At 38.1% G+C, this 26,750-nt stretch overlaps 4 protein-coding genes across 8 annotated transcripts; 2 read left to right on the top strand and 2 right to left on the bottom strand.

Annotated features, from left to right (window-relative positions):
• Nucleotides 1–879: 879 nt before the first annotated feature.
• On the bottom strand, nt 880–13,308 carry LOC104114982 (AP-1 complex subunit mu-2). The gene is made up of 11 exons (XM_009625546.4): nt 12,961–13,308; nt 12,478–12,618; nt 12,048–12,110; nt 11,774–11,950; nt 11,598–11,701; nt 3,556–3,663; nt 2,983–3,079; nt 2,790–2,887; nt 2,517–2,658; nt 2,292–2,414; nt 880–1,328 (listed from the first exon to the last, which is right to left on the bottom strand). Exons 1-11 carry the CDS (start codon nt 13,087–13,089, stop codon nt 1,230–1,232), a joined length of 1,281 nt encoding a protein of 426 aa, XP_009623841.1. The 5' UTR covers nt 13,090–13,308; the 3' UTR covers nt 880–1,229.
• LOC138900593 (uncharacterized) lies at nt 6,793–9,332 on the top strand. Its single transcript, XM_070187683.1, has 4 exons — nt 6,793–7,828; nt 7,909–8,613; nt 8,701–8,819; nt 8,905–9,332. Exons 1-4 carry the CDS (start codon nt 6,793–6,795, stop codon nt 9,310–9,312), a joined length of 2,268 nt encoding a protein of 755 aa, XP_070043784.1. The 3' UTR covers nt 9,313–9,332.
• Nucleotides 13,309–14,767: 1,459 nt separating the features above from the next.
• LOC104114983 (peroxidase 57-like) lies at nt 14,768–17,287 on the top strand. Its single transcript, XM_009625547.4, has 2 exons — nt 14,768–15,523; nt 16,267–17,287. The coding sequence occupies exons 1-2, from the start codon at nt 14,768–14,770 to the stop codon at nt 17,011–17,013; spliced, it is 1,503 nt and encodes a 500-aa protein (XP_009623842.1). The 3' UTR covers nt 17,014–17,287.
• LOC104114984 (retrovirus-related Pol polyprotein from transposon RE1) lies at nt 16,260–26,327 on the bottom strand. 5 transcript variants are annotated; one of them, XM_009625548.4, is made up of 8 exons: nt 25,930–26,323; nt 19,424–19,540; nt 18,573–18,638; nt 18,380–18,483; nt 18,082–18,278; nt 17,939–17,994; nt 17,785–17,812; nt 16,260–17,482 (listed from the first exon to the last, which is right to left on the bottom strand). In XM_009625548.4, the coding sequence occupies exons 1-8, from the start codon at nt 26,245–26,247 to the stop codon at nt 17,424–17,426; spliced, it is 945 nt and encodes a 314-aa protein (XP_009623843.1). In that variant the 5' UTR covers nt 26,248–26,323; the 3' UTR covers nt 16,260–17,423. The 5 variants fall into 5 exon arrangements, with proteins under 5 accessions (XP_009623843.1, XP_070043926.1, XP_070043924.1 ...); XM_070187825.1 differs by lacking the exons at nt 17,785–17,812; nt 17,939–17,994 and having other exon boundaries at nt 16,260–17,552; nt 25,930–26,327; XM_070187823.1 differs by lacking the exons at nt 16,260–17,482; nt 17,785–17,812; nt 17,939–17,994; ... (2 more) ...; nt 18,573–18,638; nt 25,930–26,323 and adding exons at nt 20,716–21,817; nt 23,633–23,663; nt 23,764–25,629.
• Between the last annotated feature and the right edge of the window lie 423 nt (nt 26,328–26,750).

Raw genomic sequence — 26,750 nt, 5'->3', positions numbered from 1 at the left:
TTAGGATGGGGAGTAGGGGTGGGGGTATGGTGGGGGGTTTTTGTGGGGGGTGGACGGGGGTTGGGTGGGGATTGGGATGGTAGGGGTGGGTGGGGTAGGGTGGTTTGGGAGGTGGGGTGGGTGGAAACTATACAAATTTGCTTCTATTTCTTAAAAGTTTTTTTGATATTCAAGTATACATCTAGAAAGAACAAGAATGCTAAACATAGTAAACAATACTTACAATGTTTAGAAGGAAAAGAAAGAAAAGAAAAAAATACTCACACAGTCAAGTATAGTGAGAAGAAACTTAGGAAGGAAGAGGAGTTGGAATACCTTAATAGGATTTTCAGTTTTAAAAAATGATATCATGTATTCTGAATGAGCAAAAGTTGGAAGATAACCCACTAGGCTAACTCATATTTTACCCATATTTCTATGGGTTAAAGCCCAAATTTTACCTAACTTAAACATCACTCATCCAACTCACTAAAATATGGGCTTATTTTGCCAATACTAGACTCACCACTACACCAGACCATAAAATGGTTCGTTTAAAGTCGGATATTTCCACGTTGTTATTTGACCTATCAATTGACGGTTCCGCTTTAGTGTTTACGGTTGTTCACTGCGTTAGAATTGTTTGTATGTTATTTGTCCCAAAGGACTGATCATAATCATCCCTTCCGTGACAATAATGATTCCTTCTATTCACCATTCAACAAATTAAAAGCAAAGGTTCTTGATCCATAACGCGATCCAAACTTTTTATAAATAAAGCAACTCAAGTAACTCAACGACTTTTTTACAAGCAAATATTATTGAGCTATCATCTTTCGAGGACCTTGACATATAAAAATGAAATTCCCACCACTATCTATCACAATAAAGGCCAATAAATATTGGTAACATCAATTGTTTATCCAATGCTCGAAGCGAAGCTGCTTTAAACAAAGTTAAAACATGAATATTTGGCCATACAAGCAGTTGGAAGTTGGGAATCTGCCTTGAAAAAATATTTGATACGAAACTAATCATAAGCATTTTATGATACAAGCAAATGAACACCATCACATATAACAGAGTCAATTACAATTAACAACAAAATTGGCCCAGGAATTTTCCTTAAAACCCAGTCTGAAAACGAACAGTTGCGTTCCACGAAGCAGCTCAAAATTTTAGAACTTGTGGGTTACCTGAGGCCTGCTAACGAACTCAATTGGCTGGAAACACCATCTCAGCTTGACCTTTTATATTAGTCGTAACTCGTACTCACCAGCCATCGTAATATATCTCACCCATGGAAGAGCCTGATAGCCACTTTTCTCAATAATCTTCAAGTACCGAACCTAGCATGCATTGAACAATCCATATCGTTACAATGTTAAGAACAAACCATATCAGATTAAAGCACAGATACAAACAAAATTATACTTGCCATGTAAAAGAGACTCTCCAAACACTGAACAAAGGAGATAAGTCATAGAAGGCAAGATATTTTATGGATGACATTTCAATCACTATACAGCAGAGCCAGATTAGATCTTAAAAAGTTCGACCACTGGAGATTGTTACTTCCAGTTCTCTGGAAGGCATGTGGGGAACGCTAAGTGCTTAATTGGAATCCACATATTAGTCAGTACTGTCGGAGCCATATCTTATAAACTTGTCTCCATTTAAATTATTATTATTTAGGTGGTGAATTGCACTATTACAGCCTATACCTGTACCGGAAAAACATACCACGATTACCCATAGGTAATTAGACTGTAGTATATGAAGTTACTGTACATGAAGAGATTACAGTCAGCTATCTATCGCCCCATCTTCCAGGACAAAACCCTCGTCCTGCCTCTCTTTTCTTATTGCAGTCTGTCAAGCACCACCAGTAGCAACTAGCGAGGAAAATAACTTGAAGTAGTATAACTAAATGGACAGCTTTGTTTTATGTTTTGGCAGTTCTTCTAAATTTCTTCCAATATGCCTCTACAGCAGAACTCAACCATCCGCATCAACACATTGTCCCCTATATGCCTTGACATGTACAATAACCCCTATTTCCGAATACCATTTGAAGTGTCAACCCCTAAAGTAATTGCCAGTTCTAAATCCTAATGTATGTAGAGTTAACAGCTCTATCCGAGAGTAATAGTGGTGGCTCAATATGATAGACTAAGCAAGGTTATCAGCATGGGCCTAGAGATTACAGAGATCAAGGAGAAAAAAGACTTGGAAGTCTACGACTTAAGTACAGCCAATGCTTTTAAGGGCTTTCTGAAACTTAAGTACAACTAATGTCTTTAAGCCCTTACCTGTATGCCAGAAACTGTAAAATAAGGTATTTCAAATTTCACACGTATGGGAGCTTTTCTCTCAGGAGCTGATTCTTCTGCTGTAATACTGGGAAGAGTAAACTCTGCTCTCAACATATATTCCTGAAAAATAAATGAAAATACGTATAGGAAAGCCCAACGAGAGAACAAAGAGAAAAGTAAAACTATAAGTTAATATTCAACTATGATCAAGTCTATACTAACCTTACCACCTGGAAAAGATTTTATTTTCCAAATCAATGCATCTTTTTCAGGTGCATAAGTAGATGACCCCATTGATGTTCGGACATTTGGATTTGTAGCATCCGTTGCCACGGGTAACTCAATTTCAACATTAGTTGCAGTACTGAAATTATTGAAGAAACTCATAACTAGACATGGAAAGCTTTGTTATAACATAATGCATGTCATCCATAGTACAGAGTAATGATGCATCTAATCAGTTGAATATTTCACACGTATACTTGATACACATACCTTCGTTCCTTGAACTGGCTCCGCGCTTTAACCACAATTTCCATACGGCTCCTAGAATGTCTTTCCACTTGAGCTTCTACCCATATGAGAGGCTTAACCTGAGAACAAGTACCACCAAGGTTTAAACTATTTTGCTTAAGGACTTCCACAAGTGAACTAAAAGTTTTAGAGATGCAGTAAGCTCGTGATTTACCTGAGTACCGAGTCTGTAGGTCATAAGATCAAAAGCTCCATCTGGAGGTATGAATGATATAGTGCGATCATTTTCAAATCGGGCCAAGCGAACACACCTATATTACAAGCAAAATTAGTAGAATAGAAAGAGAAGGGCAATAAGAGAGATAAAAGGGTATAAAAGGGTTACTATCATGTTGACACTGTTCAAAAATGCTGACTGGAGTAACTGTCGGATCCTCCAAAAGTATTGCATTTTTGAAGGATCCGACACGGGTGTGGCATATTTTAGAGAGTCCGAGCAACATATGTTACTATCAGAAACTGGTCAGGACATTTGATCAAATTCATTTGACTAATTGTATGGGAGGTCCAGGTTTGCTGATTCAAAAACCGTATGCGAACCTCTTCCCAAAAAAAAGGACCTTTTACTACTTAACTACTTAATTCCTTTTCCCGAACCCCCATGCCCCGTTATTTTCGAAAAGCCCGATATACAAGTAAATCAATTACCAATCCATACAATTCCGTTTGACAGGAGAGACCAGTAAATCATAACACCACAAAAAGAAATAACTGAACAATTTCATACTGATGAAACTTGATATCATCTAGATCAATGGCCTTCCCCTTCGTAGTTCGTCCTTGTGCTTCCAGCAACATTCTATCATTAAGACCAAGCTTACACTCAGGCATACCACTGCAAGAAAGAACCAATAAGACTTACATTCCAGATAACAGTCGCTCTATATACAGTAGGATAAAACCAACAAGTCAAACTCAACGAGACTGAGGAGCATGACTTTCAAGTAGTGGAACTAAGTGCGTTTTGTATCAACACAGAAAAAATCCCAGACATTCAACTCTACCTTAAAAAGTTCCAGACATTCAAATAGGAGATAAGGTAGTTACACTACAAGCCTACAACTGATGCAGAACAAAGAGCTGACTAGATCACTGGAAACTGAAAGATATCAAGGGAAGAGCAAACAACAACTCACTCCAACAACTAGACCCCACACATTAAATCAAAAGGTTTGGAGAAGGGACTCGCATTCAAATATGATTACAATTGGGACGAATCATAATCAGTTTGGAACATCTTTGAAGGCGATAGAAAATACCCTTAGAGGTTGAAGGCCTTGTATTAGCTTCTAAAAGGTTAAGTAAACAAATTGGAAAAAGGACAAGAGACGGTTGCACAAGTGGTAAGCACCCATCCACCTCCAATCTTGAGGTTGCGGGTTCGAGTCACCAAGGGAGTAAAGTGGGGAGCTCCTGGGGAGGGGTAATAAAAAAAAAGACAAATTGGAAGAGGGAACTAATTTCAACTTTCACTTGAGTACTTGAAAGATTTAACTAGTAAACTAGGAGTATCAAAACTAGCCCTTACATGGTGCAACCCACCAATCAAGAAGTTAAGCGCCGGATTTGTATGCTTATTAGGACATGTCAATTATAGACTCCACACATGGTGCCTGTAACGACCCGACCGGTCGTTTTGCTTTCTAGATCCCTGTTCTCCTAAATAAGACTCCCCGTATATGCTTTTACTGTTTTATGACTTGCGGGGATGGTTAGTTCGGTATTTGGAAGAGTTCGGGTCGAAATCGGAACACTCGGTTCCTTAGTTTGGCTTTAAAGAGCTAAGTTTGACTTTGGTCAATATTTTTAGTTAACGACCTCGGAACCGGGATTTGACGGTTACAATAGGTTCGTATGGAGATTTTGGACTTGGGAGTATGTTCGAATCGGGTTTTGGATGACCCGGTAGCGTTTCGGCGCTTAATGTTGAAAGTTGGCTTATTGAAGGTTTATAAGTTCTTTAAATTTGGTTTGGAGTAGGTTTTGGTGTTATCGAGGTCAGTTTGTGATTCCGAGCCTGAGAATAGTTCCGTATGGTGATTTAAGACTTGCACGCAAAATTTGGTGCCATTCCGAGTAGTTTAAGTATGAATCGGCGCGTTCGGAGTGAGTTGGAAGAATTTGAAGTTCATAAGTTGATCCTATTGGTTTTGGGTTGTGTTTCCTAGTTTTAATGTTGTTTTCCGCGTTCCGAGGGTGCGAGCGAGTCCGTTTTATGTTTACAAACTTGTTGGTATGTTTGGACGGGGCCTCGGATGCCATTCGGACGATGCACGGAAGTCGTTTGGCTTTGGGTGATCAACTGAAGCATCCAGCTTCTGGTGCAATCGCACCTGCGGAGGGCCAATCGCAGGTGCGAGCTCGCAGAAGCGAGCCAGCGGCCGCAGAAACGGCCCAGCATAGGCAGCCCAGAAATCGCAGATGCGGACGAGGTAGGCGCAGATGCGCGACCGCAGAAGCAGTCAAGGGACCGCAGAAGCGAGAAAGGACGCAGGTGCGGCTCGAGCGCCGCAAGAGCGGGCTCGCAGATGCAGATTTTGGCCAGCCAAGAGAGGACCGCATCTGCGATGAAACTTCCGCAGATGCGGCCCTTGGACCGCAGATGCGAAAGTCCTGGAGGTACTGAGGTCCATTAATTTCGGACTTAGCTCATTTTGGTTCATTTATTTCGGACTTAGCTCATTTTTGTTCATTTATTTCACTTCTTGACACCCCTTGCTTCAATGTGGCTCCGCCACTGGTATCTATTATTTACTTCTTGAATTAAGAATTGAAACATTTGCTTAATATGTTATTTTTATTGAGTTTTTGGTCATTTATCTATGCCTATTTAATTACTTTTATTTATGTGTTAAATTGCGCTTCACATGAAAAAGAAAAGCGCTTCGGTGAAGCGAGGCCTCCTCGCTTTTTTCCGCTTCTCGCTCTCCAAAACACTGGGTTGTTTATAAAGTATCCTCTCTTCTTGTGGAGCGGGCCAAACTTGCATCTATGGTTCGTGCCGCTCGACTCTCGGCAGTGTACACATTATTCTGGATCAGGCCGTACGACCTCGGCATCGTGCGTGATAACACTCGAAGTGTAATTATATATTTGATATCTTTTCCTGGCTTTGAGAGGCTAAAATTATATAAGACAGAAATTTATTTGGGACTTACCATGCGTGAAAGAATTATTTACTTTCTGCCAGTGTTATAAATAGCGCTCGCCTCAGCGCTAATAGCGTGAGGCGAGGCGAGGCGAGACAGTGTCGCCACAGAGCCTCTGTTGCGTTGCGTTTCGAAATAGCGCTCGCCTCTGCCTGCGTGGCGAGAGGCGACAGTGTCGCGAGAAGCGAACATAGCGTCGCCTTTTGTTTTTTTAAAAAAAAAAAAGAAAAAAAGCAAAGACTCAACAAAAAGGGTCGTGATTAGGGCTTGACAACATATCTTCTTCATCTTGAACAAAACAACAGAGCTTCTTTGACGTTCTGAACTAGCGAGCCATCGTCTGCCATCGTCTTCTTCTTTCAGAAGCTTGAGGTTCCAGCCATTAAAAGTCCAGGTATGCTTCTTCTCCTTTCTTCTTTCTTCTTTCTTCTTCTTTCTATTTTTTTTCCTCTGTTTTTTGTCGAAAAGAACAGAAACAGAGGTCTGTTTTCTGCTCTATTTTTCGAGCAAAATACAGAGGTTTCTTCTTCTCTTAACAGAAAGAGAGGTCTGTTTTTGTGCTCTATTTTTTTTGGTTCTGTTTTGGCAAAATAACAGAGGTTTTGAAGCTCTGTTTTTGCAAAATTACAGAGGTTGTTTCGAAGCCCTGTTTTTGCAAAATAACAGAGGTTGTTTCTTCTCTTAACAAACTTTCTGTTTCTTTCAGGCCCCGTTTTGTTTGCTTTTTGTTTTTCAATTATTGACTTATAGTCTTATAGAGTAGAATTAATTGCATATTGACTTGATAATTTTTTTTTCAATAAAACAGCGTTGGAATGACGTCATCCAATAGTAATAAACGAAATGATATAGCTTGGAATTATGCTATACAAGGCTCATCAAGATCCGCAATTAAATGTGTGTTTTGTGAAAAAACATATAATGGTGGGATAACTCGTCACAAGCAACATTTGATAGGTGGATTTAAAAATGTAGTACAATGTCCCCTTTGTCCGCCCGAGGTTAGGGAGGAAGTAAAAGCGTTTGTTGATAAGAAAAATGTGACAAGAACTCAAATGAATTTTGAAGCATCGGTGAATCTAATTGATGAAGATGATGAAATGGATGAAGATGGTGAAATGAGACCTCCCCCCCAAAAAACTCATAAGGTATCTTCAAATAGTTCTAGTGGGTCATCCACGACGGCACGTACAGTGACAAAAGGTCCTCTCAATCTTTATTTCTCGGCAAAACAACAAGAAAAGGGAAAAGGTGAAGAAGGTCTAGGTTTAGAAGCCAAGAAGATTTTGAGAGACCGCGCCGTAAGTGCCTTTGCAGCATGGATGTATGATGCAGGGCTTCCTTTCAACTGTGTTAACTACAAAACTTTTGATAAATTCATTGAAGCTGTAGGACAATATGGCCCAGGAATGAAGCCTCCTAGCTATCATGAAGTTAGAGTAACTCATCTTAAAAAAGAGGTGAAGAAGATAGACCAAATTATTGAGGAGCATAAAGTGGAATGGAACAAGTTTGGATGTTCCATTATGATGGATAAATGGACAGCACGGAATGGAAAAATGATCATAAATGTGTTGGTGAACTCTCCAAGAGGGAGTGTTTTTCTTGAATCTCACGATGCTAGCAACTCTTCTACGGATGGAAGCAAAATGTACAGCTTGTTTAGAAAGACTATTGATAAAATTGGAAAGGAAAATGTTGTACAAATTGTTACAGATAATGCTAGTGAGAATGTTAGTGCGGGTAGGATGATGGAAGCTATGTATCCACACATTTATTGGACTCCATGTGCTGCCCATTGTATCAACTTGATGTTTGGTGACATATTCAAGGAAAACCCATATGCTTCAGGTAACTTTAATATAGTTATTTATACTTATGTCCTATCCTATTAAGTATTAACTATAAAATTGTTATTGTTACTTTTACAGTTTTCACTAAGGCCGTCAGGGTATATTCTTACATCAGTCAGAGGCCGTTGTTGTTGAATTTGATGAGGAAATTCACAAATGAAAGAAATTTGGTGAGACCGGCCAAAACTAGATTTGCAACGGCTTTCTTAACTTTGCATAGTTTTTACTTGCAAAAGAAAAAATTGAGAAAGCTAGTTCTTTCAAATGAATGGAAAGATAATAGATATGCAAAGGAAGTTGCGGGAAAAGAAACTGCCAAAGTTCTTATTTCTCCATCATTCTGGAATGACGTCGTTCGGACTCTTAAAGTTGGTGGTCCTTTGATTAGGGTAATACGTATGGTGGATGGGGAGAGAAAACCACCAATGGGCTATCTTTATAAGGCTATGGATAGAGCCAAAGAGACTATTGCAGCGTCATTTGAGGGAGATGTTAGAAAATATGAGAAAGTTTTTGAGATAATTGATATCAGGTGGGAGAATCAACTCCATCGACCTTTGCATGCAGCAGGCCATCTTCTGAACCCGGGATTATTTTACAAGAACACTAGAGATGAAACTTTGGCTTCAGAGGTGTGGATTGGATACCATGCATGTCTTGAGAAGTTGGTCCCTAATTCAGCGACGATAGATCAAATAGGGGAGGAGTTTGGTAGGTACTCACAAGCAGAGGGCCTATTTGGTTTACAAGCGGCCATTAGAGCCAGAGACATAAGGTCGCCAGGTAACTAACTTTAATATAGATATCCTTATAACTTTAAATTAATTTATTTGATTTATACTTATTAACTTTTAAAATATTTTTCTATAGTTGAATGGTGGAAGCAATTTGGACATCAAACTCCAAACTTGCAAAGGTTTGCCATCAAAGTACTAAGCCTAACTTGTAGTGTATCTGGATGCGAGAGAAATTGGAGCGTATTTGAGCATGTAAGAAGTAGATTTATTATATTAATATATTTTATATTGTATTATTATTAGTATCGATTAATTAATCTAAACAACTTATGCGCAGATTCACTCCAAGAAAAGGAATAGGCTTGAGCTATCGCGTCTCAATGATCTAGTGTATATTAAATACAATACATTGAGGCGACGTTATGAAGCTCGCGATACCATTGATCCAATTTTGTTGGACAACATTGACGAGGCAAATGAATGGTTAACTGGAGCCCCCCAAAATCATGAAGATGAACAAGTGTATGAAGGAGATGATCTTGATTGGGGTACTGTTTCTATGGCGGTTGGAGTTGAGGAGAATATCTATGGTCTTAGAGGGAGTTCTTCAAGTTACAAGGGAAAGGGAGTAGCAAGTTCAAGCCGGTCCCTAATTGATGAAAACTCCGAGGATGAAGAAGATGATAGCCAATATAATGCTAACATTCATGAAGTTGTAGAATTTGAAAATCTTGAAGAAGAATAGACGTTGCTTGTTTTAGACTATTAGACTTTAGTTTATGAATCTACTATGAGTCTGACTATCTATTGAGTCTTTAATTTTTGAATGATATATTTATTAATATATTATTGTTATTGAGTTTTTAGTTATATGTATATAATATTTTATGTTTTTGTATAAATTGTCGCTTCACATCAAAAAGGCGAGCGCTTCGCTGCGCGCCTCTTGCCTCAGTGAAGCGGGCCCTCATCGCTATTTGACGCCGCACGCTATCCAAAACACTGCTTTCTGCTTGTTATTGGGTTATTATTATTATTTACATAATTCATGCTTATTCAGAATTCTGTATTTCTTTACTGTTGGCCCATAATAAGTGTCGATGTCGACCCCTCGTCACTACTTCTTCGAGGTTAGACTTGATACTTACTGGGTACATGTTTTTATGTACTCACGCTACACTTATGCACTAACCGTGCAGGATCTGAGGCAGGTGCATCTGGCGGTCAAACCGGCGCACATCCCCGATACCCTGAGGCCTAGCGGTGAGCTGCTTCCTGAGCCGTTGTGCAGCACCTAGAGCCTTTCTTTTGTACTTATTTTCTGTCTGTGTTATTTCGACAGTAGTTAGAGTTTTGTATATTCTACTAGTGCTCATACACTTGTGACACCAGGTCTTGGCACACACTCTAGTAGACTTTATGGTTTTGGAGTATTTATATGTCTATAATTGCACTCAGTTGTTTTCGTTTTATTTATTAAACTTCCTACTTCTTAAATCTCTTAATAAATGAAATTTAATTACTTGGAAACCTATTAAAAGGAGTAATCACGTAGTTATTTTCATCGTTGGCTTGCCTAGCGGCGACGTTGGGCGCCATCACGGCCTATAGGAGAATTTGGGTCGTGACAGTGCCCCACAGATATCTTCGGATGGAAAGGAGGCATGATAGCAAGCGCAACACAGGTTGATTGCTGCTATGGGTGTGTCTCTGAATATTCATTAATCAGTATAATTCTATTCCGCCTTGTAAACTTGATCAAGGGTGTCAAATGGGTGGGTTGGGCTACATATTGGCAGGTTAAAATAAGTTGAATTAATAAATGGGTTGGGTTTAACCCGTCAAAATAGGCATGTCAATTTGGGCTAAACAATGGATCACAACCCAACCTGCCAACTCAAAGGCTTTTCTCACTGTTTGTTTGTTCTTCTATAATTTGTTTAAATACCAACTCGAATTAATAAAAGTTTTTTCTTTATTTAGCATGACTACTTCAAAGTTCAAAGAAAATAACATACCAAACTCGAAAAACTCATTTTTCTATGTTTTGATAAGTTTTCTTATGAATCAATTTGGGCTCCATATGCAACCGAAATTGTTCAAAGCTTTTAGATTGGCTAGCTTGGGCTATGCCCAAAATAACCACCACTAAGCAAATGTCCTGCCCAATCCGCCCAAGTCTAGATGGGTTGGATGGGTTATTCTTTCATGATTAAATTTGACATCCCTAACCTTCATCCACACCTCTGTGAGACAGTGACCATTAAAGCAGTGAACTTCTCGAACTAAGTAGAGGGTCCTCAGAATTTCTATTTAGTGCCCATCCCCTAGGCTACTCTAATCTTACATAGTTGTAAGATTAGAACAAAGAAGACCCAATCCCAGGAGGCCATGTTAAAATCCAACATGCACCTAGAAATGAGTATGCAATGAAGCATTAACAAAGCTAACTTTGCCGGGAAGAATTTAGCAATTCTAACTTATAATTGAGCGCTTGCAGATTATGATGGTCAAATTAGCTCGTATAGCAAGCAATTCTATTGGTGACAGAAATTTTCTGGGTGAGATGTATAAAGAATTGATGACATTCCGAGAAAAAATATACTTGGCAAGCACTTTATAGCTACATTCAGTGAAAAGAAGAACCAAGGTTGTGTGTTAAACTTTAATCTTTACATTACTAGCACAAAATGAGGTAAAAGTCAAACTGCTTTATCACCTATATACATAATTTTAGCCTTTACCACCTAATGAACACTAGGATTCATACATTGACATGTCAGATTACCTGTAGAGGTAGGAACGTGCAATGCATGATTCAAAAATCTAGTGAATTATGTTTCTGATATACTATCTCACGCTAACTAAAGAATGTAATTTCATGCAGTTGGATTTCTTAGAATCTTAACTTAACTAAAGGGATAGGAGGAAAAGTAAAAAACCCAAATAAAGGTAAATATTTATTATTATTTTTCTTATGAGGCATGAGCCAGATAGTAGGTTCAGTAAAAATGGGAAGAATATCCAAACCTCAAGTATGTCCTCATCTTCAGTGCACCAACAACATCTGACCTCACTATTTGCCCGTTGCTGTTTACAAGTATATTAACACTCTCTACGACATCCAAAAACACCTGAAAGAACAGCAAACTTCCATGTAGCCCACTGAAGAAAGGAATTCCTCTTAAATAAACATGTAAACCTACTTCATTTTTCTTATAGCGTATCCCTTCACTGCGCCAGGAGACAGCATTTGTAACTGCCATTGGAGGCCTCTGTGTAACCTCCATCCTATATGCATCAGTTTTGATAAACTCACTGAGAATCTTTGCTTCAGTGTATTGAGGATAACCAAAGTCCATCATTTCGTCAAGTAGCTCATACTGCAAAAGGCAACATCAGCTCAGTCAAAATTAGCCAACATGATGATAATTTCCTATCGAACTTTTGATCTTAAAGACACGTGAAAATTCCCCATACCACAACAACAAAATTATCGCGAAGCGATTCCTCTTCTAACTCTTCAAAGTAATGCTTGAATACCTGCCAAAAAGGTAAAAGAAAAAATGATAACTCTTCCCAAGTTCCAACTAAGAAAACAATTACCCCCTCTGCTTCGTTTTACACTGTATTGTTACTATTATGAGGAGTCAAACAGAAATTTTCTTCCATTTTAAGAATATTTTTAACGATAAAATACTCTGATGTATACCATATTTTATATAGGAGTAGTTCATAATATGTAAATTTTACTTTAAAAATTAAAGGAATTGATGTCCAAATAGAGACCGAAAATTGAATGGGTTGACCCTACTTCAAAGTCCGCCGTTCTTTTGTAACTGAGGGAGTACATGATTTCGGATTAACACAGTTAGAGGACACATCCTCAAATATCTACATTAGAACTTACGTCTACAACACGGTGTAGAAACAGAAGGAGACTAGCCGCATTACAGTTCTGTCTCGATGCAGTCATGAGATACACATTGTTATGCTGTATAAACATGTAGGTCACGCCATTATCATATGCGACAGGATCCTGAGGATCACCCTGCAATGGATCAAATCACATAAACAATCAAATTACACAGCAAACCATAAACTTCTCAAGCTGCAATTATAAGTCAAAAACAATTCAACAATAATAATGAATCAAATATAAGTCCTTGAACCTATGCTTGCACAAAACTGCTTTAGATTTGAAGCTCTAAATTTCAAAGAAGTAAAATCATCAAAAGAAATTCTAACCTCCTTCTCTAATCTATTAAGCTTAATTGCATAATTTCAAAATCAAGCTATCAACTTTCACTCCCCTGAAGTCAAATAAAACTCCAATTTCAGATGAAGCCATTTATAAACGCATCAATTATGAAATCTTGAACAGAAATGTTACCTCTTTTTCAATGAGCTTGGTGAAGAAGCGTTCGGCCTGAACGGATGAGACGTCGCCGCGGTAGTCACGCCAGACGAGAACCCGGCCTTTGATGTCGAGGAGGAACAGCGCAGAGGCCGCCCCTGCCATGTGATTCTACTACTACGGATTGGTTCCGATCAAAATCGACGGATCGGAAAAGCTGTCGGAGATAACCTTTTTCCGGTGGAGATCTACTGGTGTTAAGAGTTAAAACGGTCAATTATTAGCTCCGCACTGATCCATTTTTGTAACATGAAAATTTTCATGTGAAGGATGGGTTTTGAGATTGAAATCGACTTCCGATCAAGTTTGTTGTCATGTGCTACTTGTGCAATCATATTTGGGCCGTATCGGGTAATATTGTCCAACTGATAACAAGTCGGGTGCACAAAATAGTGGTTTTTAGGACCCATATTTAAAGAATAGCCAAAATTTGTGAAATTTTTTAAAAATTTAGGGTGTGTTTGATATGAAGCTAGAAAATGTTTTCATGGAAAATGAGTGATTTTATCACTTATTTTTCTTATTTGGTTGATGAGTTGTTTGGTTGGTGAGTGAAAAATATTTTCTATTGCTTGGTTAGAGAGTACAAAATATGTTTTAGGAAAATATTTTTTTATGCTACTCTCCTCACCCCATTTCCCCCAAATCCCCATGTTTCCTTGCTCCCCCCCCCCCCACTCCCCCTCCAAATATCCAACGTTTTCAGAACTCTATTTTCTTCAACAATTTAATTATTCTTCTAATAATTCACACAAACCTAAAGGAACTAATGTATTGCTTTACTTTTTTTATGCAAAACAACGTTGAAATTTATGCTCCATAACTATAAAGAAATTACTCTTTTTTTGGTTGAAAAAGAAAGTACTCTTTCTACAACATGAAATATAAAGTAATCATTTTATTGAAATAATAAAAAAAAAAAATATTTTCTACATCATGAAAAGAAAATACTCATTGTATTGAAATTAAAAAAATACTTTTTCTACATCATGAAAATAAATTACTTTTTTTTTGTTGAATTGAAAGAAAATACTTTTTCTACATCACGAAAAGAAAGTACTTTTTTGTTATAAAAAATATTTTTTTATATCATGAAAAGAAAATACTCATTTGTTGAAATGAAAAAAAATCTATCTATAACATGAAAAGAAAGTATTATTAATAATATTTTTATTTAGGGCGGGGATGGGATCAGGGAGAGTTCTTGACCAGTTAAAAAAAAGGTTAGCTAACTTTTGGTGAGGCGGTGGAAATAAATTTCAGTAGAAATGCACCAGATAGCCACTTGTGATAGCACCATATAAAGCATGGCCAATTTTTAAACACTATTCAAAACTAAGTTGTTTTGTAACAAATAAATAAAATTCGGACAAAAATACCGCTAACTTTAACACGAGAAATTTCAGATCATCAGGCCTAAAGTTAAGCTCTGCCAAAGGTAACACCAGACACAAAAATCTAAAGTTGAAAGCTCTAAACTTAAAACCACAACTTCGGATCTTCGGGAGAAAACCTATGTACATCAAAATTAACGCAACCACATACCAAAAGTTATATGTCCTGGTCTCCTACTCCTAGCAACTAGAAAAAAGAGAAGAAAAATATGTTGTTAGATAGGTTAGAAAGGACCCCCTTATTTTGAGGGGTGAGATCATTAGTCCAACCAAAATTAAATAACTACCTAAAGACTTAACAATGGTAGCCTCAAGTTCTTCCCTCTCAAAAGTTTATAGGCTTATAAATGCCAAATATTTGTTATCAACAACCACCATGCTTTAGAAAGATGGCAGCGAAGGCGAGAATTTTTGCAGGTCTTTTTCTTATTTGCACGATCCTCCCTTCTCTGTCCTCAGCATTTGCAGATCATCTTCCTGAAGTTTTCCTAGCGAACGATTCTGATAAAAATGATGTGCCAATCCAAGTTAATAATGTTGCTCATGTCAGCGACGACGATGATGATGCAATTTTTGATCTAGATGGTAAAAAAAAGGGAAAAAAACAGAAAAAGGCATTGAAGAAAAGGGCACAAAAACAGCATGATCTGTGGGAAAAAATTCTTGATCATGACCTCATTGAAGAAAGCCAACCTGAAGAAGATGCTGCACCTGTAACTCCAACACCTGTGCCTGTCAATCCAACACCAACACCTGTGCCTGTTGATCCAACACCTAATCCTGTGCCTGTTAATCCAACGCCTAATCCTGTGCCCGTTAATCCAACACCTACGAATGTGCCTGTAGGATATCCGGGAGCAACTCTACCACCTGTGACAATAGGATATGGTGGTGCACCTCAAACACCTAATCCATCAGCCACACAAACACCTGTGCCTGTACAGCCAGCTCCAGGGCAAGAACATCCAACACCAGAAGAAATTAAAGAGATACGTAAACATGCCGGATTGAAAGTGGGATTTTACGATGAAACTTGCCCAAAAGTTGAGAAGATTATTAAGGATGGCATGATCAGGGCTTTTGGGAATGATTCCAGCATTGCTGCTCCGATTCCCCGCCTTCTATTGCATGATTGCTTTGTCAATGTAAGACTTCAATCCTTACCTCAATATGTAGATTCTATGATGATGTTCTCAGGATATTCAGTAAGAAACATATATGGTAAACCTCTGAAATTCTTCAATAGTTTCAGATCTTTTGGATTGCATTTGATATGTAGCTGCTCATTTAATGAATTCAAAATGACTGAATCGATCTTTATTTTGGTGGTTAAGATCCTTTGGGTCAGTTTCATTATGTGGAAACTTTGGAGAGAAAATGAACTTGATCAGCTGATCCTACACTTCCCACGTTTTGCAATGAATAGGGGCAGAGCTACATGGTCTGAAGGGATTTCAATTGAATGCCCATCATTGAAAATTAAACCGCAAATTGGGTAAAACAAATTGTTCTTTTATACATATAAATTGTTAAACCCTCTTGACATAAGGAAAACTTCTAATAAAGTGGAAAGATGGTTCAAGAACTGCATTCGGCCACAGGTTGGAATCCGGGGTGTGGCATTCTCGCATTTTCTTAATCCCCTTAGTAGAATTTTTGGCTCCACAACTGGCAATGAAGGCAAATTTTACTATTCTTGCAAAACTTAAAGGAAAATGGAACAAGCCCAAACTATCTTCAACACATTTGCAAATTTTACTCTATTGACCAAATATTTCAGCTTCCCTTTTCGTCCACTTTCTTTCGCAGGAAACAGGCTTTCCTGTGCTTTCTTGATAACCAAAAATAACATTAAAGTCTAATGAAAGTTCATTTATCTAATGTATAGGGATGTGATGCATCACTATTCCTAGACCAGACACCAAGTGGGGCAAGGGTAGAGAAGCTCGCCAACTCCAATGGACCAACAGTTAGGGGATTTGATCTCATTGACGAGATCAAGGCTGAGCTTGAGGCAGAATGTCCCGGTGTAGTCTCGTGCACAGATCTTTTGGCATATTTATCAAGGGATGCCTTTGTTGTATCCGGTGTCCCTCACTACGACGTGCCTGGTGGACGTCGTGATGGAATGGAATCCCTTGAAGCAAATGTTCCCGGCAACCTCCCACTTCCTGATAATACAGTGGATATGTTGATTGACCTCTTTAAAAGGAAAGGCCTGAATGAAGAGGATTTGGTGGTTTTAATTGGTGCCCACTCCATTGGAGTAGCCCATTGTTTCAGCTTCCTTTACAGATTGGATAATCCTCAGAAGGCGGCCATGGTAGATCCAAGGCTCGCTGGAGTTATGAGATTCACATGTACCAACCAAATGAATACTTTGGCTTTTGATACCACCACACAGTACAAGATGGATTCTATTTACTACAAGCAGCTGACTGAAAAGAGAGGACTACTTGAATCAGATGTGCTTTTGAGTGAAGATCCCAGAACAAAGGACTATATCCAGAAGTTTGGTCATGACCAATCAGGATGGTTCAATAAGTTGGGCAAGGCCATGAACAAGTTGGCTTCAATACAAGTGCTCACTGGTGACCAGGGGCAGATCAGGAAACAGTGCAGGGCTGTTAACTGAAAAACTGGATATAAGGCTCTCCATCAAAACAGAACTGGTTCCTCTCTTTTTTGTTTTAACCAACTTTTACTTAGTAGCTCATAGGACTAATATAACAAACATACAAATGGTGCATGGGAGATGAGACTTGCTCATCTACAACAAATTAAACAATACGTGCAAAGCAAGTCCTTATCTAAAATGAGATCACAATTTTGTACTTCCCAGTTCTACGTAAGATAGCTAATGTAATTGCTTCAACAGACAATGCACGGAAAAAAATTCTCTTGTACAACTGCTTGCTTGTTTTGATGTGTTCTGTGAGCAAATTGGGAAAGAAAATGAAAAAAGCCTCCCATGTTTGAAGAATTAATAGGTAATCAGCTATGACTTTTTTTTTTTTTTTTTTTTTTGCATCACCTCTGGTGCAGCTACAGCACTGTATTATCTCCCAATTCACGGATCACTTCCTCAACTTTGACCAGCATATCTATCAATATCAGTAATTCAGCAAATTAGTACTCTAAACCAGTCATATCAGCATCTGCATGTAGCTGCTTCTTTTAACAGTGAGTGATTTTTTTACAACTCGTACATATTACTTAGCAACGCTTTATTTTACCATGGTTTGAATAGTAATCAACTTCAAGAACAGTGACTTTAAGGCTTTTCCATCCATTAAAAGGAAAAAGTAAATAAATTTTAAAAACAAAAAAAGAAGGTATTTTCAAGTAATGTGCATGCTCCATCGACCAAAACCTAGAAAAGGGGCATTAGTATTTAAAGACATACCTTGGAATGAAGAATCTTCTAGATATTTCTGCAAGACAATAAGCAGGTGGATCATACAAATGGAACACAGTTATGAGCCGTCCAGCCATTTAAAAAATTTCAGCGAAGCAGAATGTTAGTTGATCTCTATAAAAGATATAGACAGAAACAATACCGCAATTTGGTCTTTAAGGTCAACCTCCTTCGTCGTACTCGACTGTGCAACAGCAACTGCAATTCAGTTAACAATTATTAATGGTGTTTAGTTTTGAATCAAAAAGTGGGGAACTTCATGAAAAGTCGACTGATGAGAACCACCTTGATCAACTTCAGGGCCGCAGTTCATCAAGAAGGACGTGAAACTGGGAGGAAAAGCAGAAAGAATCTCCTCAGCTTCGCGATTTAGTCTCATTTCCTCTGTATGTGAACCTTGAGAAAATCCAGGTGCCCAGGTCACTGGCATATGATGGGAACTAGAGTCACCTGAAGCTGTATATATCCATCCTTCATTGTCCCTGACAAAATCAAACCTTATGTAAATTGTACTTTAATATCCTAATTTGCTAAACTCACGGGAGGATGTGTCAAAGCAACTGCAGTAATCAGTATATGTCACCTTTGTGAAGCTCCACCGAAAGGAATAAACTCAGATTGAGAAGATATCACTGAATCAAATTCAAGACACGGAAGAGCAGGAGGACTTGCACTGTCCAACTTTCCCTAAGAATTTTACATACGAAAAGCACGTGAAGGAAGAAAGTTGTATATTGTAAGTGAACTCGTAGAGAGAATCATAGAGAATTATGCACCTTTAAAACATTCATGAAATTCTCTATCTCGTAGATTGTCAAGAACCGCAGGACGAATTTCTGAATCTGCAAAAATAACAGGATAATTGAAGTCCAACATTAGTGGTTTTATCATAGGACCTTTCCACATAGTTCTCTGTATCAGGATTAGCAGAAAAGAAGTCTCAGACCATCATATATTCCACTTTGAGTTCTTTCAGTGTGCCCTTTATATGACAAAGCCTCAATAGAATAATGTCCTAAGTTTGAAAGCTAAAGCAAACATTACGACTAGGAAGCTTGAGTAAATGATTCAACGCGTGTAACAGCTCTGTGAAGTGAACTTCCCATGATATATGCTCTCAGAGGGCCTGTCTATTATCTTAAGTACCAGATGGTACAGAGCTTGGATAAAATGCAGTAGTCAAGTTAGAGAGCCCGAGTCTCAAATGCTTCAAAGTCTTAAAGAAAAGGATGTCATCACTCCCACGTCATAGTATTGAAACTTCAAGTTATGCACCTAAAAGATACTTGTTCAGAACAATTAGCTTACTGCATATAATACACGTGTATCTCCAGAAAACTAGCTACTTCAAGTTTCTTCCATGCAACTTTTCGTTCTTATTTTAACTTCATTTAATGCTCCATTCGCCTCTTTGCATTGGACATTTGGAGCGTGAGGGAGGTTTGCCTGTCCCTAGAGCTACTTTCATTTTAATCTGATTCTTAATCTCGTTACTTCTCTACACAATAGTTTTCCTGGAAAGAAGAAGTTTCAGCTGAAAACAATGGGGGTTTAAAGAGAGCATGAGGTTAATCACACTTATAGCAAATTCATTAATGACTTCACAAAGACTAATTAATGAGCTCACCTGGCCTACAGAATCCCTATAGCTCACAAAGACAGCTCTAGTTCCCCTTGTTGGAAAACCTGACACACATGAGACCTGAGGCCATGAGAACATCAGCCTCGAAACGTAATGCTCTTCCTGCAAGAAGTAAATAATGAAACCAAAAAAGGTCAGAAACACGGAACTATTCTGTTAGCCTCTCCATGCAGAAAACTTGATAACTGTAACATTGTCTAAGAGCTTATGAACCACAGCAAGTGACATCCATTGTTTTGCAGAACTATGAGACAGCTAATAAAAATCAGAACTGATAATGCACAAGACTAATGCTCGTGCGCTTTGCTGTGTAATCTCTTTAAGCTGTGTAAGACAAGTTTATCTAACAAACAAAGGGTAACACAGGTGCCACTATGCTACCAAACAGAGAACTAATACATCAAGAGTACACTGCGTCCCTAGTACTCAACGAAAAAACTGGCATAGGCCCTCCCCGGCAACAGTTTTCAACAGTGCGCTTAAGCTATTCATATTACCTATGGATTTCTCTGTACCCATGACATTTTTACCATCAACTATGTAATTTACCCTCTGGGAAAAGACAGCATTATTGTTTGCCCAGAATGGCACGAAGAAATTGCTTTTATTAAAGCATTGTTGTGTTTATCTCGGCCTATTTTAAACAAAACCACAACACAATGTTGCATTCAACAGAATGAATACCAGTTCTCCAACACAGAAAAAGTGAGATTGCATCAGAAGATCGAGTATCAACAAGTTCAAGCAAAAATTGACTCTAAAACTCAAAGTTACATTTATGTTTAATAAACAATTACTATATCATAAATTTCAGAATACATTTCGACTTCAACTAGATCCTTCAGAAATTCAGCTAACAGAAGTTCAATACAAAAGAAGAAGAAAGAAGACAAAACATAACTGTAAAATGGAAAGAAGCAATAGACCCTTATAATGGCTCTGTGAGCTAGAGCGAGCACAAGGATGAAACCGCGACAAGAAGAGAAAGCATATCATAAGATCGAGTATCAATAAATTCAAACTAAAATTAACTACACTATACAATTGAGAGCTCTCAGTAAACTAAGATTGCATCATAAATTCACAATCAGTGACAACTAACAATCAAATTCAAAAAGTTATGCATTGTCCTTTTTTATTTCAACTCATCCTTGAGCAAGTCAGCAAACAAATATATGAATCCAAAGAGGAAAAACGAAAACAAAACCAAAGCAGTTACATATTATTTTTCAAAAAACTAAAATAGCGGGAAAACAGAAAGAAGCAGTATCTCTCACGAGGACTCTGTGAGTGCTGTCGAAGATGAGAATCAAAATGACTGAAGTTTCTCCATTGACTTCCAACTGATAGGACTGCCCCCAAGTAGCACAATATACCCACTCACAAACTTTCTTGTATCAGGGCAAGCAACCCAATCTGAATCACAATATGCACTGACAGTGTAGTTAGGATCATTGGATAGAAATATTCCCAAAGTAGGATCTTTCTTCAAGTATCTAAGAACATGTATGGCAGCCTTTAGATGAGGTTCTCTTGGTGCCTGCATGAACTGGCTCAAATGTTGAACACTATAGGCTATGTCCAGTCTAGTATTTGTCAGAAAGTTTAGTTTCCTAACTAGTTTCCTGTAATACCCTGGATCAGACAATAAGGCTCCATCTTCACTCCTCAATTTGATGGTAGAGTCAAGTGGAGAGCTGACAGGAGAGTATGTCAAGCAGTCATACTCCTTTAGTAGGTCCATAGTAAATTTTCTCTGGCAAACCAGTACTCCATCAGCCTTATACAACATCTCTAGCCCCAAGAAGTAATGTAACTTCCCAAGATCCTTTATCTTGAATTGGTTGTGCAGGAATGCCTTCAATTCTTTGATTTCCTCCAAGTTGGTCCCAGTAATAATCACATCATCCACATATACAGCCACAAATACTGCTGAGGTCCCCTGTTTCTTGTAGAATAATGAGTAGTCACTAGCTGAATGTTTGAAACCCCTGGAATGCAGGGATTCTGTCAACTTATCATACCATTGTCTGCTTGCCTGTTTTAGACCATATAATGACTTTCTAAGCTTGCATACTAGATTTCCATTAGGTACCATCAGTCCTTTTGGAACTTCTATATACACTTCTTCATGTAGATCCCCATGAAGAAATGCATTGTTAACATCTAGTTGATATAGGTCCCACCCTCTCTTTACTGCAATGCTGATCAGTGTTCTGACTATGGTCATCTTTACCGCCGGTGAAAAAGTCTCTGTATAATCGATTCCTACTTCTTGTGTGTATCCCTTCACCACTAGCCTTGTTTTGAATCTTTCCACACTTCCATCAGCCTTGTGTTTGATCTTATATACCCATTTACAACCTATAGCTTTCTTTCCTGCAGGCAGTTCAACTAAATCCTAAGTATGGTTAGCATATAAAGCTTCAAATTCCTGTGTCATTGCCATTTGCCATGCAGGATTCATGGATGCCTCCTCATAAGAAGATGGCTCACAATCATGTGAAATGTTTCTAAGCAATTGCTGACTTTCAGAATGCAAGACATTTAGAGAAACATATTATTTACTGTTACAAAATGTTTGAATGATGTGGGAGTGGTGTGAGGTTCAGGTTCTGTATCATGATGTTGGAGAGTTGGTAAAGAATACACATAATCTTTGAGGTGTGCAGGAGTGGTGTGTGTTCTGCCTGATCTTCTAGGTTGTGAGGAATTTGTTTGTGAGGGATTTGGTTGAGATTTATTATGTTCAATGCCTTGAGACTCAATATGTTGTATCTGTGTGGGACTGTGGGTGGTTGAAAAGCAGGGCTATTTTCTGGAGATATGTGTGAGCTTGGCATATCTTGGTTAGATGTTGTTGGATTAGGTGGAGAAAGAGGTGCAGCATTATCTGATACATGCATATTGGTAACAGAAATTGATGCATCCTTATCATAAATGTTACAATTATTTGGAGTGCCAGAGGTAGAATAAGTACAAGATGGATTAGAGTTCATCAGATGCAAAACAGAAGGAAAACTAGAATTTTCAGGTGAAACTGCAAAAGGAAAAATATTTTCATGGAACACTACATCTCTAGATATGTGTATTCTCTTTGTGGCCAAGTCTAGGACCTTATAACCCTTTGTACCAAAAGGATAACCTACAAATACATAGGGTGTGGCTCTTGGTTCAAACTTGTCTCTGTGAGATTTTAGTAAACAAGGATAACATAGGCATCCAAAACTTTTAAGTTGTGAGTATTTGGGCTTTTTGTTATACAGGAGTTCAAAAGGACTTTTGTTATTAAGAATAGTAGATGGAAGCCTAATTATTAGATAGGTGGCTGTTAGAATACACTTCCCCAGTACCTTATAGGCAGTTTGGACTGGTAAAGTAGGGCCCTTGTTCTTTCAAGTAAGTATTTGTGTTTTCTTTCCACCACATCATTTTGTTGTGGTGTGTATGGACAAGTTTTCTGATGCACTATGCCCTTTTCTTGGAAGTATGTTATGATTTCATTGTTGGCAAATTCCAGACCATTATCAGATCTAATGGTTTTGACTGAGGTGCCAAACTGATTTTCAATTATGGATAGAAACCCTTTAATAGCATGAAAAGTGTTGCTTATGCAGCTTAAGAGGTGAGTCCAAGTTGACCTGCTAAAATCATCAACCGTGGTAAGGAAATATTTGTAATTATCATGTGTGGATATATGGTAAGGGCCCCATAGGTCTACATGGAGTAATTCAAAAATTTTGGTGGATGAAGTGGTCCTTTCAGGGAATGGCAACATTGTCTGTCTGGCCATAAGGCAGATTGAACAAATGAAGGGTTGTTTGGGAGCAAAATTGGCTGGTATAGTAGATATTTTTCTCATTTTTACAAAGGGTATATGACCTAGCCTATTGTGCCACAAGTAGTCAACATTATTTCTAGAAGATGTAGAACATACAAGAGAAGAATTCACACTAAAAGGATCAGTTTTATTGCATGAATGGATAGTATTTACATTGTTCAATGGATAAGATGACTCATTTATAGTTGACAATGAATGAAATAGATGAGATTGATCCTTTTTCTTACTAACATTGTTATCGGGAATGGAAAAGCAGGAATGAGGTAAACTGAAAATTGAAGTAGTAGATGGACTTGAATCGAAACAACTATGACACTTTGAACAGAGAAAATATAATCCACTTCTTGCCTTACCAATCTCCAGAGGCCTCTTCATTAAAGGGGCCTGCATTAGACAAAGATATTTGTTGAAGTTAACTATACAATCAAGGTGCACTGTTAATGAGTGGATTGAAATGAGATTGTGTTTGAAACTAGGTACATACACGACTCGAACTGAAGTTAGTTTAGGACTAAGGAAGGCATCACCAATTTCTGTCACTTTCACCTTATATCCATTAGGTAAGGTCACAAGGAAAGGATAAGGTAGGGTTCTGATGTTAGTGAGAAAAGACTTTTTATATGTCATATGGTTTGAAACTCCACTGTCTAAAATCCATAAGTCATCAATTGAATTTGAACATTTACATGCAGTTGTTACGGCTATCTCTTTATAAGTACAGCAAGTTAGAATACATGCAAAGTTCACAGCTCCACTAGTGATGATGTTTGGATTTTCCCTTGCAGTGTTGACCTTGAAGTTCTCCAGCAAATTCAACAACTGGTTGTATTGTTCCCTCGTCAGGTTCTGAAGGTTTTGGTTGTGATTCCTGTTGTCAGCATCTTCACTATTGTAAGCTTGGATCTCTTCACACTGACCATGAACATTTGCAGCAGATCCTGTGTTTCTACCTTTTGTAAACTTGAAGTCTTGTGGAAATCCATGTATCCTATAGCACTTCTCCCTGGTATGCCCCGACTTTTTGCAATAGTCACAATACAATTTAGATCTATTAGGGGGGAAAATTAGGCTTGTATGAGTTCTGTCCTGTAGTGTTGGCTTGTGGAGTGGTAATTGGTTCTGAATCTGTTGTTTCCTGGTCCATTCACATTCAAGGAGGTGAATTCCATGGCTAGGCGACCACTTGGTCTAATTTCTCTCTGTTTTTCCTCCCGAATAAGGATGGAAAAGGCCTGTGCAATACTAGGTAGGGGATTCATCATTAGAATACTTCCCCTAACAACTGTGTAGACTTCATTGAGTCCCATTAGGAATTGAATCAATCTTCGATCTTGCTCTGCCTTGTACATATTTGCTTTAGCACCACAGGTGCATTGACAACCACATTGAGCGTGTGCATTTAAGGTATTGAGTTCCTCCCAGAGTATTTTCATTTTTGTGTAATATCCGGTTATGTCTAGGGTTCCTTAATTTAGGTCGTTGATTTCCTTTTGCAATTGGTAAAGTTTTGCCCCATTTGTTTGGTCATACCTGTCCTCAAGCTCTTGCCATAGCTCATTTGCATCACTCACGTATTGTAGTCCATCAGCTAAATCCTTTGAGAGTGAGTTCAGAATCCACGACGTCACCATATCATCGCATCGTGCCCATTGATCGTAGGTCGCTTCTCCAGCATTATGTTTCTTACACTTTCCTGTGATGAATCCAATTTTGTTCTTCACAGAGAGAGCTCTGAGAACGCCTCTTCTCCAGGATCTATAACCGGTGCCGTCAAATGTCACCGGTACTAGCACAGTCCCAACACTTTCCGACGGGTGCATGTATAGCGGGTTGGTCGAATCTAAAATTGTAGTAGTATCATTGGTATCTTTGTCTCCAGCCATGAATTGAGGTAGAAAATGACAGGAATTTGAGTCAATTGAGGGTTGAAAATGTGCAAACCAGTGATTTCTAGAAGAAATTACGAATTGAAAAACTTCCGATTTGCGATTTCAAATCGGGTGAACACAACGAAGAAGAAAATGAAATACGGACTAGACGTAGATCGGAGATTGCGAGTTGTACTCTGATACCATGTCGAAGATGAGAATCAAAATGACTGAAGTTTCTCCATTGACGAACCTCTCTAAGCTTCAGAGAGAAGGTTCTAGATGAGAGAGGAATTGGAGAAATGAATTCTGTATATTTCCCATATGTAAGAGTAAAATGTTAAAATGTCTAATTACAAAACTACCACTATCACTAACTCAACTACTCTATTAGGCCTACACAACTAATATACTCATAAATATAACCATTCTCAATAAGCGCAGTGAAGAAAAGGATGAAACATCGAGAATAAAGAGATCAAATTATAAAATCGAGTATCAACAAATCCAAAGTAAACTAACCTATGAAATCAAAGGCACATCAAATTGAAACAAAAATTTACATCAAAAAAGTCACAAAAAAAAAAAAAAATAACATTCAAATTGTTCATTTTCTAATTCAATTTCACCTTGAAAAAATAGCAAATAAGTGTATCGATCCAGAAGAAATATATAACGAAAGTAAAGCAGTTGTTTCTTTTGTTTTGTTTTGTTTTTTATTTATCTGGAGCATTTAGAATTCGAAATAGTTGTAAAAACAGAGGGATGCAGTAAGCGCTCACGAGGATCATATGATCACGGATAGCGAGGACGAGGATGAAACCGCGATCAGGATCGGATCTATCAGTGCGGAGTTTGAGAGAAACGAGGGAGGAAGAGGAGATCCATTTGCCGCCTTTACAGTGCTTTCGTCTGGTGGAAGAAAGAGGGATGAGGGACGGATGAGAGGGATGAGGAGAAGCTGGAGGATAGAGGATGAACCGAGCGTATTCAACTTCCCACTGGTTTGTTACGGAGGCGATTGCCATTGACGCCGGCGGCAGCTCCGACTGCTCTGCCGCCGCTGTTGCTGGCAGTGAAAGTAAATGTGATCCCGCCATTTTTCAAAATTCTACTTTGGAGTTGTTTTAGGTGCTTGCGGCATGTACCACGGGTTTTGAGCTTAGATCACGCTAAAAGCAACACTATATAGCAAAAATGGTTGCATATTAGTATTAATTTGAAATTATTATAAAAAGAAAAGATAAAAGGAGAGAAAATATGGATGTGCAATCTTTGTGATTGAGAAATGAGAATATATGCTTTGGTAAAATTCTCGAAAATATAGTAGTAATGTAAATCTTTTTAGCTATAAATTCGTATATTTTTCTTGTCCTAAAAATTGCAGAAATCACGTGAGGCAAAACATCTATTTCTTAACTTATATTTTCAAGTAGTTTCTTACTTCTTTTTAAACTAAAATTGATATACGTAGAAACTATACAAGAATTGTTATGATTTATATTTTTTTGTAAATTCTAGATATTCATAGATATTGGCAAAGTCGAAATAAAAAAAAAGTTGTGCGACTTAATAAAAAGAAGTTGTGTGACTTAATAGATTG

The sequence above is a fragment of the Nicotiana tomentosiformis genome, chromosome 10 (genome assembly GCF_000390325.3).
Source record: "Nicotiana tomentosiformis chromosome 10, ASM39032v3, whole genome shotgun sequence".
NCBI classification, from domain to species: Eukaryota; Viridiplantae; Streptophyta; class Magnoliopsida; order Solanales; family Solanaceae; genus Nicotiana; species Nicotiana tomentosiformis.
The sequence above is the reverse complement of the archived record's forward strand: the minus strand, read 5'-3'. Positions and strand labels throughout refer to the sequence as shown.

Bases quoted from the DNA above. Each gene is read 5' to 3' on its own strand.
- LOC138900593 (XM_070187683.1), top strand. From the start codon at position 6,793: ATGACGTCATCCAATAGTAATAAACGAAATGATATAGCTTGGAATTAT. The intron at 7,829-7,908 runs GTAACTTTAATA...TTACTTTTACAG, and splicing joins GGAAAACCCATATGCTTCAG to TTTTCACTAAGGCCGTCAGG. The intron at 8,614-8,700 runs GTAACTAACTTT...ATTTTTCTATAG, and splicing joins CAGAGACATAAGGTCGCCAG to TTGAATGGTGGAAGCAATTT.
- LOC104114982 (XM_009625546.4), bottom strand. From the start codon at position 13,089: ATGGCAGGGGCGGCCTCTGCGCTGTTCCTCCTCGACATCAAAGGCCGG. The intron at 12,619-12,960 runs GTAACATTTCTG...GATCCATTGCAG, and splicing joins CCAAGCTCATTGAAAAAGAG to GGTGATCCTCAGGATCCTGT. The intron at 3,664-11,597 runs GTTTGGATATTC...TCTTTCTTGCAG, and splicing joins AAGATGAGGACATACTTGAG to TGGTATGCCTGAGTGTAAGC.
- LOC104114983 (XM_009625547.4), top strand. From the start codon at position 14,768: ATGGCAGCGAAGGCGAGAATTTTTGCAGGTCTTTTTCTTATTTGCACG. The intron at 15,524-16,266 runs GTAAGACTTCAA...TCTAATGTATAG, and splicing joins TGCATGATTGCTTTGTCAAT to GGATGTGATGCATCACTATT.
- LOC104114984 (XM_070187822.1), bottom strand. From the start codon at position 23,906: ATGACATATAAAAAGTCTTTTCTCACTAACATCAGAACCCTACCTTAT. The intron at 21,818-23,632 runs GTAAGGCAAGAA...AACTGCCTGCAG, and splicing joins GAAGAGGCCTCTGGAGATTG to GAAAGAAAGCTATAGGTTGT.